This window comes from Equus asinus, chromosome 20 (assembly GCF_041296235.1).
Source record: "Equus asinus isolate D_3611 breed Donkey chromosome 20, EquAss-T2T_v2, whole genome shotgun sequence".
Taxonomy (NCBI): Eukaryota; Metazoa; Chordata; class Mammalia; order Perissodactyla; family Equidae; genus Equus; species Equus asinus.
Genome location: NC_091809.1, coordinates 53,331,254 through 53,344,213, shown reverse-complemented (window position 1 = coordinate 53,344,213; position 12,960 = coordinate 53,331,254). Strand labels below are relative to the sequence as shown.

At 35.3% G+C, this 12,960-nt stretch overlaps 1 protein-coding gene across 2 annotated transcripts in view; it reads right to left on the bottom strand.

Annotated features, from left to right (window-relative positions):
• RDX (radixin) overlaps positions 1-12,960 on the bottom strand; it is an 85,210-nt gene that overhangs the window by 40,409 nt on the left and 31,841 nt on the right. For both annotated transcript variants that reach the window (XM_044751941.2, XM_044751940.2), the window contains exons 6-9: positions 9,310-9,393; positions 8,957-9,103; positions 6,170-6,266; positions 5,134-5,297 (exon numbers count right to left, since the gene is read on the bottom strand). In XM_044751941.2, the coding sequence (XP_044607876.1) occupies positions 5,134-5,297; positions 6,170-6,266; positions 8,957-9,103; positions 9,310-9,393 (492 nt within the window). The remainder of the gene's footprint in view (positions 1-5,133; positions 5,298-6,169; positions 6,267-8,956; positions 9,104-9,309; positions 9,394-12,960) is intronic.

Below are 12,960 nucleotides of genomic sequence, written 5' to 3'. Positions count from 1 at the left end.
TCTTCCATGAGCCTGTGACTGCTTCTTTTAATATAGCCAAATTCATTCATCAAACACCTACCAAGAGCCTACCACAGGTCAGAGTCTATGCTGAGAGCCAGAAATATAAAGATTATAAAGAAAAGAGTTAGAGGAGACACTATGTTAACTATCAGATAATATTGTCTACTTAGGTTTAATCAATATTCAATATTCCCATTACTTTAACAGAAATAAATTTTTTTTTTTAGTAAAAAAAAAAAGCAATATGATTTCATCTATGAAACTTATCTGAGTATATCTAAATGTTGTCAAAAAAGACATCACTGCCATCTGGTGTCAATTCTGAATTTCAGGCACAAAATCACGTAGCTTCTCAACTTCCAGTCTCTAATAAACTTAGTGGCAAAGTTTTATCATCAAAGTTTTTTTTCCTTACCCTATAAACATAAACTTAAAAATTCCTGCAGCTCCTAGATACCTATCTGCCCCCAACACTGAAAGAGAATCCAGCTTTGGGGCAAACCGGTAGGGCTGTGACAAGCCAGCAAGAGGTAAGACAGATAACTGACGGTGTCCTCCAGTGCACTTAAGACAAAACATGAAGTCTAAGGGGCACCACACCTCCCCTACTGGTTTTAGTGAATCTTCAAGCATTTAAGAATCCAGGGCCTGGAGTTCATTCATGCGGGGAGAGCTCTCCCTCTGTTCTGGAGTTCCCTACAAGGTACTTTCTCAACAGCCAGGAGGAAGAGTCAACAACTAACCCCGCCCCCACCTCAAGACTTGGGCTCATTCTGAATGGAGCACCTTCACCTCTTTCTTCCTATCCTATTTCAATCTACAGAGGACATACAGGCAAAGAGATCTAAGGACTTGGGAGCCCCCACCCCTCTAGAAAACATGAGCGATAGAGGCCTAAAAGAATGCTTGAGTTCCTAATTTCCTTGAGCAAAAGGGCCTGGGGGCCGCCACTGAGGCTAGTCCCCTTTCTGCCTTCTTTAGAAAGCTGAAAAAGCAGGCTGTTCATGAAAGCACAAGCACAGTACTTTTCAAGCAATTGGCAGTATGAGCTACTCGTTTCCATGCCAGCCTGCCTGTCACCCCAGACCACTGATTAGCCCACCCGACCACATGCCAGCCTCTGCTCAATCACATCTAGTGCTGCCACAGATCCGCAAGACAGTTAGCTTCCTCTTTCCTTCCCTGAGGCCCTGAGACACTTCACAAAGACTCACACAAACCAGATCTCAAGACCCGAAGGCAAAAATATCCATGAACTCAGAACCTTCCAGGTCCAGCTCTGGCACATATATGGTCCCCTCTGGAGACGGTTGCTGGTTTTATTTAGCTTTTCCCAATTGATGTTTCATTTGTTCTTCCTCAAGGATGGAGGACGTAAGGATATATGGAAGCAGGAAAAAAGACTGAAGGTAACCTGGCCACAAGCAAGTTGGGGGCGGGGGCAGGGAAGGTTAGTCTTCATACTGAAAAATGAAATAAACTTACAGCAGATATTTAACTTGATTACAACATTTAAATCATTTTGCAAAGTTTATTCTGCTGCACTCTTATGAGGCTTGTGTCTCACATCTTATAAGAATTCTCCCCTGACTACAGCCACCACCAACTAACACTCCATTCAATTGACACAAATGCCTTTGGCTCTCCACATCCCTTAGTGGTCCCTAGTTTGGGCAGGCCTGTCTTGTCTCCCTTATGAAACTGGAAGCGCTTGCTCTGCTCCCAACACTGTTCACTCAGGAGGACCAACATGGTTCACTGGCCCCTAGGCATGCTGTGTATATTCTTTCTCTCTACACATTTGCTTATGGTGGCTTCCTCTTCTGAAAGTATCTTCCCCTTCTCTCTAACTCTTAAGCCTATTTCTAACTTCCAAGCCTTAGGAAGGTCCCACTCCCCCCATGAAGCCTCTGGTGATTACTCTAAACCACAGACATAAACATTTTTATGTAGAGTCTGGGTTTGGAAACACTCATTTGACCAAGCTGTTCTATTTCAAGAATGTAAATAACATATTAATAAACTATCAATTATCTGTACAACTCATAAAAAATATTTTACAATATCTTACTTTTTAAAGACTACCAGATGAGCCCAATTACATTTTTCTTAAGTGAAGATCAAAAACTAATTTATACTCAACTTCTATTCAGACTATATTAATAATATTAATAATTATTATAGGGGCCAGCCCGATGGTGTAGTGGTTGGGTTCTGTGCTCCACTTCAGCAGCCCAGAGTTCACAGGTTCGGACCCCGGGCGCAGATCTAGCACCGCTCATCAAGCTACACTGTGGCAGCATCCCACATAAAACAGAGGAAGACTGGCACAGATGTTAGCTCAGCAACAATTTTCCTCAAGCAACAAGAGGAAGACTGGCACCAGATGTTAGCTCAGGGCCAATCTTCCTCACACACACACACAAAAATTATAATAGCTACTATTTATTAAGTACCAGGCACTTCACTAAATGTTTGTGTACCACTGTCATTATTTCTCACAAAAACTCTTGAAGATAGAACTGTTATTTTCATATTAAGAGTAAGCGAAGAGTGGCTCAGAAATTACTTGTTCAACAATGTTAGAAAGAGGATTCAAATCCAGACTTATCTAGTTTCAAAGCCTGTATTCTTTGTGTGGCACCAGCTGTGTCCTAGTGATATAGGCAGCCAGTCATGACACAGAATATCCCACAGCTAACCTACAACTGGCGCGTGGATATCTGACTCTAAATAGTAAATCTGAGGGTCTCAGTTTTTAAATTTGGTAACAATTTTACCCACACAAAAAAATATTTAGGAATTACAGAATGAGTCATTATTCAATTTGGATGTAAATAACTTAAGAGCACAGACTACAGAGACCAACAACCCATGGTATATAATCTCATTTCACTGCAAAAATTCCAAAGTTGTAAGAGCTATGGGGAGAGAATATGGCCACATATACCAAAGTACTGTAGGGCAAGAGGCTTCCTTGCTGCCCCTTCCCAACTACTGTTCTAGCCCCAGAGATTCCAGCAGCACAGACAGCATATCTCTGAGCATTCCCCAAGTATGTCTGCTGGCTACTTTGCCAATGGGCTTGACCAAAACTGTTTCCACATATACAGTTGTCATTTGTCTCTCTGACCTATAACTCAAGGAATAAATGAAGACTTGGCATGCCATTTCTGAAAGATCTGCCAAATCACTCTGTAGCTAGACTAATATAAAACATCCTCTAGGCATGCAAATGAATTAAACAGCTAGCGAATTCCTACTGTGTACAAGACAGCCAATAAATGCTTGCTAATGAAAGGTTCTAAAATTTATCCAAGACAAGAACCACAGCACTGTTATTTGTGTCAAAAAAGAAACTTAAAAGTCTTCCACTTTCATTTAAGCCTTAGAGTAACTCAAATACAGCACCATCACCAAACAGTACTTATTAATCATACTACATATACTAGAAGCCACACAGCACTCCTCTCTGTGTGTGAGAAATAAAGGACAAATAGACAAATATATTTAAGTTAAGAATGTAAATAATATATCAACATTACAGACAAGCAGAACAGTTAGGACATATTATGGAGTGATGAATATGAGAGAGAATTTATCATTTAACTCATGATGGGAGACCTGAAAGACAGGATGGGAAGGGAGAAAGAAGGTGAGGGTGGGAGGAAGGAAAAAAAATCTTTGTCTTTGAGAAGCAGATGGAAAGGCTATGATAGATAAGAATATATAGAAAGTAAAGCCAACAAAGAACTATTTTAAAAAGCACATTAAGACTAGAGCCACAGGGGCCGGCCCCGTGGCCGAGTGGTTAAGTTCATGCACTCCGCTGCGGGAGCCCAGGGTTTCGCCTGTTCGGATCCTGGGCGCGGACATGGCACCGCTCGTCAGGCCACTTTGAGACGGCGTCCCACATGCCACAACTAGAAGGACCTGCAACTAAGATATACAACTATGTACCGGGGAGATAAAGCAGAAAAAAAAATTGTCTTTCCTTGATGAGTGTTGTTCCAAAAAAAAAAGACTAGAGCCACAATGTGATCCTAAGCCACATGAGAGCAGTAAAAAAACGACAGAGCACAAAGTAACAATCCAACTCAGTATCTTTAATGGTGGGGTGAGGAATTACTAGCAAGTTTCATGACTATATAAAAAATGTTTTGTGATGCAGCAAACTTCTCTAAGGCACACAACTTGAGGGAAGCAATCTGAATTAATAAAATATCTGAATTACCTAGAACATTTAAGAAAAAAATACATCATTAAATACAAACGTTACAAATATAGGCAGCAAAATTATATGTAGCAGAGGGTCTATTTAATTATTAGGTTCAAATCATGTTATTTTCCATATGTTTGAAATATGTAAGTTTATAAATGTTTAGAGTTCCTCAATTTTTTTTCTTTAGGATCTATTCTATTTCTTAGATTATCTTGTTATTCTACAAAGATGTTCTCATTAAAGGTTAACTTTAGTTTGGCCTCTTGAATTTTTTCGAAGAAAGTATAAAGTGTAAACTGATCTAGAATCAGATTTGAGAAGTATGTTGCTGGACCCAGTATTCTGGTTCCAGGCTCAACAAGGATTTTATTCAATATCTTTCCATTTCAAAAACTCTCAATTTAATATATTTAACAGTATCTTTTTTCGAAAGTCTAAGTGAACCATGTTTTTTGCTAAAAAGATCAGTGTCCTTGGTAGAGAGTACTGGTATTATTCCACTCTGTACAGTAACTTTTCACTTGAGTTCTATGATGACACTGACACTGTTTCAAAGCAAAATATTCAGCACATTCTTATCCTGAAAAATTAAGAAATACAAGTCACTAGCAAAACACACTTGAAAATTTCAAACTACTACATACAAACCAATGTCTGTGAGTGAAAAGCATGATAAAAGAAAAGCAAATCAGTGAAATCATGAAAATCTACTTTCTCAGAAATATCTGTCAAAGATTTCTAACTTGAAAATTATAGTTATTTTAGAAGAGAACAGTGATAATACTGCCATTCAATTTTAATACAATGAAAATAACGTAAAAATGTAAATTCAAAGTTAAAGAAACTGGGCATTCTTAAATTTTAGATAGCTTACTCCTTTTAAGAATGGAAGGCTGTAAATCCCGTACCTCTCCAGCTGCTTCTGGTGTTTCTCCTCCCTAGCCTGGGCCTTCATCTGTTGTACTTCAATGGTATCAGGCTTCCTTCTTCGCATGTACAGTTCATGGTTTCCCATACATAATGCCAAAATCCGCTTGTTGATTCTCAGACGAGGTGCATAAAAAACAAAATCCTAAACATAAAGTATTCTGAATTTAGTATCTTCCTGAAGGATAGTCTCTCTCACAATAACCTGTACTAAACTTCAATATGTGGTATGAATTCTGTCATATTGCATATAGTTTAGAAATCATAAAGCTTCGTAACTCATAGTGAGTATGCCATGCCTTCACATGACTGGTTCCTCACCTTTTCCTTCCCTACCAGTCTTGTGGAGAGGCTAATGATCTTAACCTAACACATTAAATGTCATTTATTCTTTTTTCTTCTCCAAACTAACGATGAGCATCGGTTCCTTCACCTCAGAGGAAGAACTTCTGTTTGTTTTGCCTTTTGCCATTAATCCCAAAATTGGTTGTTTGTTCAGGGCTGTCAAGTTTTTTAACCTGGAAATGTTCTCCTTATCTTTTTGTCTTTTCAATAACTAATTGAATACTAGAGTATACTTGACACTAGAGGAATCAAAGAATCTATTTAAACAGATTGCTTAAGTTTAAGGCTTCGAGTTACAGAAACACCAAGTTCATAATGCAAAACACTATAAACCATTAATTAGAATAGGGCTACCTCTGATACATTTCTAGTCACCAACAAACAAGTTTTTTTTAATTGCTTCTTAGGGAAATGGTGATTGTTTTCAACCACCTCCTAATAAATATTACCTACTTCGTAAAATAAAACTCTAATATGTTGTAAAAAGTTAATTAAAACCTTGTATTTTTCATAACATTCATTACTTCCTGACTGGGAAAGTTAAACTATGGAAAGAGAATGTTCCTCAGGAGCAATCCAATAAATGAAAAATGCCATTCTTCAAGTGATATCACAGCAAAGTGGCAGAAATTTAGAGTTAATACATAAAACATGTAAAAGAATTTTACTTACAGGTGCCTTTTTGTCGATTGGCTTTATAACAAATTTTTTGTCATTAAATGAAATATTTCTGATTTCACTCCAGGGAAAACCAATTTTAGGTGTTAACCTTAAAAAATAAAAGCATCCCTTTAATTAAAAGCAGGAAACCATAGACAAAATTCATAATAACTTTTTTGGGGCCAATTTAACTGAATGAGTAGTCTTAAAGACTTCCAGACTTTCAGAGTGTATTAACTGACTCCTAACACACTGGTGATCTTATCTTTTAAGGAGAAATTTGATAAATTAAATCACATAAAATAAAGAATAACTAGCCAAAGACTTCATAAATGTGTCATGAACCTTGAAAGCACTATACTTATTTTCCTAAAATTACCTAGAAAAAAAAGGAACTAGAATGTGGGGTTTGCACCAGCTCTATGTAGACTCAAGCTGCTACAACTATCAGTTTAAATATGTTTAAGAAGAGAGGGGAAAAAAGAAAGCCTTTATAAATTTTCATGTGAATTATGGACTAAGTTACTAAGTATAAAAAAATCTTATTTCCTTCCTATGTTCAGTTTTAGTTTCATTATTTCATTATTATTTCAATAATTTTCAAAATAAAGAAAAAGAAGATTTTGTCCACAAAAATTAAAATGTTTGGATATCTGTGAATATAACAAAACACTAAACTTTCAGTATACTTTAAAAGGATTAAATTTATAGTATGTGAATTAAATCTCCATAAAAAAATTTTAAACACTCACATACACAAATGTTTGGATAAATGGTAGAGCTAGAATTTCAACTCTAAGATTATACAACAGTTGTCCCCATTTACCACCCTACAGACAAAGATTTAGGGAATCAGATTGGAACTAGTAGTTTTGTTTCTGTCTTTCACATTATTTTCACCTTTTGTGACTAAATGTGTCACTGTTGTCCAATAACAAGAGTGTGAAATGACTGTGACACCTATGCTGCTCAAAAGACATCTTTTGTCAGTCTTCTGATAACAGAGCATGAATGTCTACCTATTTATAGTCTTTTTAATTCTTAAGCAGACTAGAACCTGCAGCACAGTGAATAATTTTTTCTACAGAAAACATTCTGTACTCAATATGCATGTGTTATACTGCCCTCAAATGGCCACTGAGATAAGTCAAAGTTATCTGTTAAAAAAGAGATTGCTAAAACACAATCTTTTTTCTTTTTTTTTTTAAAGATTTTTTTATTATTTCCTTTTTCTCCGCAAAGCCCCCTGGTACATAGTTGGATATTCTTCGTTGTGGGTCCTTCTAGTTGTGGCATGTGGGACGCTGCCTCAGCGTGGTTCGATGAGCAGTGTCATGTCTGCGCCTAGGATTCGAACTGACGAAACACTGGACCACCTGCAGCGGAGCGCGCGAACTTAACCACTCGGCCATGGGGCCAGCCCCTAAAACACAATCTTTTAAAGATAATAGTACACTATATTTACATGCTACTTTGAAAAATTCTAAAGTAATCTCTTCATATAATTCTCACAACAATCCTAAGAGGTGAGCCTGGCTTCTATGAATTTCAGAGTTAATAACCTGACCAGGGTCACAGAGGGTAATTAGTAGCAGAGCCGATAAGAGAACCAAACTAAGCTTTTAAAGTTGTACTCTACTTTGAATTTTTAAAAAATTGTTTTGGAAATTTAAGTAATAGATAAATACACTCTTATCATAAAAAGAAACTGAACCATTACAGCTAAGACCAAAGTCCCCTTGGTCCACAATCCCCAATCCCTCTCACCCTGAGCCAATTCCCTCTCATCTTCCCCATCTTCACCTGTATCCATATCTATAATGGGTACTCTAATAGAAACAAACTCAAGAATTTTCAAAATAAAGAAAGAGAAAAGATTTTGTCCACAAAAATTAGTCTTGAAGTCATTTTTGCTTTTTAAAAAGTTCAAAATTTTCTCTTCTTAATGATATAGCATTTTCACTTGCTTTGTAACATAAATGAAAAAAGGTATCAGAGCAAAAATCAGTAAAATGCTCTCCTTTGGAGTCATTGTATAGGCTTAGAAATGCGTATTTTATTAGATATATGTAATAATGAAACTAAAATTCTAGAGCCAACCCAGAATAAAGAGAAATACCTCAGGAGAAGGCATTACTGGCATAGACTTGGAATGCTTATGTGATATGGCAAATAAATTAAACAAAGGTATAAAGCAATTGTGGCTATTATTCCTGAAAAGTGCTATAAGAATCTGATGTATTTTATATTAATACAAAAATTAATACCTGGTCAATTTCAAAATAAAATTACACTGTTCAATATGCTTAATACAGGGATATTCTATTTTATTGATGTCTAAAAACATTCAAAACAATTCCTATTAAGATAAATATTCAAAAAAGGTGTTATAAAATACAATAAATTATATATCTATTAATTATATTGTCTCACTGCTCCTGATTTCTTTATATGTTATTTTCAAATTCAACCTACATGCCAGGCATAACATTTAGGGAATTATTCTTCACCTCCTGAGGGAACAAATTTTAATTAAATTACTAGACACAAACTCACAAGAGATCAAGAAGCATGCTTTAAATAAAAGTGAACCATCCCATGTGGTAAATACACTGAGAAGTAAAACTCTGAAACTGCAAGATGTTGAGAAAATGGAAATATGATACCTGAACATTAATTAATCTTTAATTTGAGAATAAGAAAGGAGGAAAGGCAACCAAGCCAAAAAAACTTTTCCAAACAGAACAGAAGATTAAAGCCATAAAGACCACTAGTTCACTATGCAACAAATTTACTTACTTGTCATCATGCTCATAAATATTCAGACCCAAAGCATCAACGCCTAGCCACAATTCAGTTCCCTTTTTGTTTTTTATTTCAAAATAGTTGACTCCATACATTTCTAGATCTTGTGCAATCTTCAAGTATTCCATCATAGAATCTTCCCTGTTGAGATAAAACTTACTGTAATATATTTAAGTGAGTTTCTAATATCAAACAAATTACAAAAATACTTGGGATTAAAATTTAGTGCTTTATGTTGATTCATATAAGTCAAATGATCTTTTGGAGATAATCTGATATATTAATGTTATGAAATAAAAATACTTTAATTTGAGGAAAAATACTTAAGAAAATACCCACTCAAATACCTTAGCATTCCCCTATGTTCTTCATGCCAGTTCTGTATTCTTTCTTCCCACTGTTCTTTTGTCAGTTTGTGTTGTTCCAAAACTCTATAGGAGAAAAAAATCTTTGAAAATGCCTTGATGATTCAAAATCAATACTCTTTTAGAAGTCTAGAATCATTCAGTACCTTGACTGTAGTGGTTGTCATACAAATCTATACACATGATAAAATTGCACAGAACTAACAAATACACACACACAAATGACTACATGTGAAACTGAGGACATCTGAGTAAGGTTGGTGGATTGTATCAACGTCAATGTCTTGGTTGTGATATTGTAGTAAAGTTATGCAAGACGTTACCATTAGGGAAGGTTGGGAGAAGGATACACAGGATCTATTATTTTTTACAATTGCATGTGAATCCACAATTATCTCAAAATAATGTTTCCAAGATCCTGATATTACTTTAAATAACACGTTTTTAAAATAGTTATTAAACAGATAGTTTACGGGAATGCAAATGTTTCAAATGAATAAAACATTAGACCAAAAAATGACTTTCTCATTATTAACAGAAAAATTAAGAGAAGAACAGATCGAAAATCAGAATTCAAAGGCCTTCATTGTTCTTTTACTTTATGTATTTACTTTTCTCAGAGGCTAAGTTGTGTTAAAAGGATACAAGTAAAAAGTCATACTTTTTTCATGACCCCATGCCCTCCAAAACTTATTAGTTTCTTTTGTATCCTTCCAGTGTCCCTTATGCTAAAATAAGCAATATAAGCAAACAAACATTCTTATTTTCTACCACTAACATTTTAACACCAAATCAGCAAATTCAACATGCATATAATTTACCTGCTATGTAAACTATAGATTATGTATTTCTATTCTCTTTGGGTCATATAACAATAACTATCCATCTTTATTGGTGAATCCTCAGATCCTACTTTACTGATAGCAAAAGCTGTGGTGTTAAAATATTATTGTTCTACTATGTAAATATTTTACATGAAACCTAGGGATTTCTTGGCAGTATAAAGGAATCTTAGGATGGAATCTTCCCTTGGACAAGTTACTATTTAGAGTGGATTCCTTAATGGGGTCTCGGACCATTACGTTCCTATTACACACTGCTCCCTTCTCTTTTAGGCTCTTGCTTTTGGGGAGAGGAGTTTTGTCTTTCTCCCTAGAGTACTTATGCTTCCACATTTTTCTTATCTTTATATTCTCTTGCTATATCTTCATATTCTCTCTATACTCTGTGCTCACCAAGAGGAATACAATCAGCTTTGTGGGCCTGATCAGTGCAGCCAACTGCTGGTACCATGATGTTAACCAAACCTGAAAGTATGGGTTAATTAAATTAGATGCCATTAAGATTTATGTTTTAGCTTTTATATCCTGCATTTCAAATCTCATTTATTTGCATTTTGCATAATGTACTTGCATCATTAATCTGCATAACTAGTTTGCAGGTATCCAAAGATTCCCACCCTCTGGTTGTTCTGTCCAGAACAAAGGAGTCCTTCTTCATACCCAAGACTAATTTGTTCAACTTGACTTTAAATCTGTCTATCTGGGCTTTTAAATGACTTCTCTCTCCATTGTCTTAGGATCTTTACTCCATCATTTATGACACGGGACATATTTACTGTCCCCTGCCTACATATCTTATCATATATACTTGTCTGTGTTACAGAGGGCAAAAACCACATCCATGTTGCTTACCACTACACGCCCAGTGCCAGAACTGAAGAGGTACTCAAAAATTTGTAGAGTCAATAAAAAAATTAAAATAAATCCTTTTCCATCTTTTAAAGAACATGCCTATAAACCCATGTTTCCCTACATCTAGGTTTTGTTTTTTTTTCTTTTCCACAGCCAAACTTTAGAGAACTGTCTATATTTACTATCCTTCCTTTCCATAGCTTGCATCCACTGCCCCTTGTCTACCACAATCTGGCTTCAATCATGAACACTCTACTGAAACTGCTCTTACTAAGGTCACTAGCAATCTCCTTATTGTTAAAGCCAACAGATACATTAGTTCTCCACATACTCGACCTCTATGTCCTGTTCGACACTGCTGACCAGTCTCTCCTTGAAGCATTCTTTTATCTTGGTTTCCCATGATGTAACACTCCTCTAGTATTATTCTTGACTCTGGCCATTTTTTCTCAATATACTTTACAGGAACCTCTTCCTCTGTACACAAAAGTTAAGTTTCAACAAGGTCTGTCCTAGGCCTTTTTTCTCATTCTATATGTACTTTCAGGTCCATCTTTTTCATTCCTATGGGTTAATTATCATCTATTTGCTGATTACTCCCAAAACTCTATCTATAGTTCAGACTGCTCTCCAAGATCCAAACTCACATCCACAAATGAATACTAGCTATCTCTCTTGGTTATACTATAGATTTTTCAAACTCAGTACGTTCAAAACTAAAATCTTCCTCCTCTGAAATGTATTCCATCTCCCCATATCTTGGCAAAAAGGTATTACCAACCACCAAGATGCCCAAGTTAGAAATCTGGCACGTAAAAATTTATGTATATCTAGCTCTTTTTAAAGGAGAGAGATACTATCTGGTGAAGCTGATTATCCATATCACTAGAGAGCTGAATTTACTGTAAGAGAACAGACTGCTTATCTGGATTTTTCAATACAAGAATTAAAAGCATCTAGTAAAATCATCAAATTATTGCATCTGATTTATAATCACTAAATAACCTTCTGATTACTAATTTCCCTCCAAATACTTAGATAGTGAGAAAAAGTGTGCCATATATCATTCATGGAATAAATTAATCACTGTGAAGGTATTTTCTCCATTCTAAACCAAAAAATTAGTATTCAGACTTTACGAGTAAGTCTCTTTTATGCGTAGATAGCTGGAATTAGTCCTCAGAGACTATCGACTTGAAGAACACTTGATTGCCTAGACCTCCACAGTTAAAGACCAAATCTTGAAGAACATGGGCTATCTTCCTTTTTAAATAGAGCAAGTTATAGCACACATGTATTCAAAGTAAAGAAGTTAATTGTGCTTACATGTGATCCAGTGTTTAAAAGAGGTTTTTTAATCATACGGACAATTAAATGTAAGCCAATTAATTCATGTGCTGATAGAACACTGAAAGAATATCTATGTTATACTTGTTGAGATAAAGTATGCCTATTCTTTTATGAACAATTAAGAAATTTAAGAGTAATTTATTTTAACATATTACCTTATGTATTGATTTAAAACCTAATCCACTGTGCATTTTACTATATATACATTATACCTCAATTAAAAACAAAAACTAACCCTTATCTGAAATGGAATTTCTACTGAGCCAGTAATCAATTACTCAATCCAGTGCTTAAAAAAATCCTGAGACAAAGAATTTGGGGTTGGAATAATAATTAAAACCCAACATACAGACTAAAAGTATCTCATAATGCTGATTCTTATAGTGAACACACATTATTTTACTCTCTAAGATAACTACTACTGTGCTAAAACAGTCTAACACTTAATGATCAAATATTAAAGCTACTGTACTCAATAGTACCTTAAAAGCATATATCAATACAATTTATTAGCTAAAAATAAATGTTAATGCCTACCACCAAACGAAATTAATAAAAGTCAACATGAAGTAGAACGTCTTTCTTCATA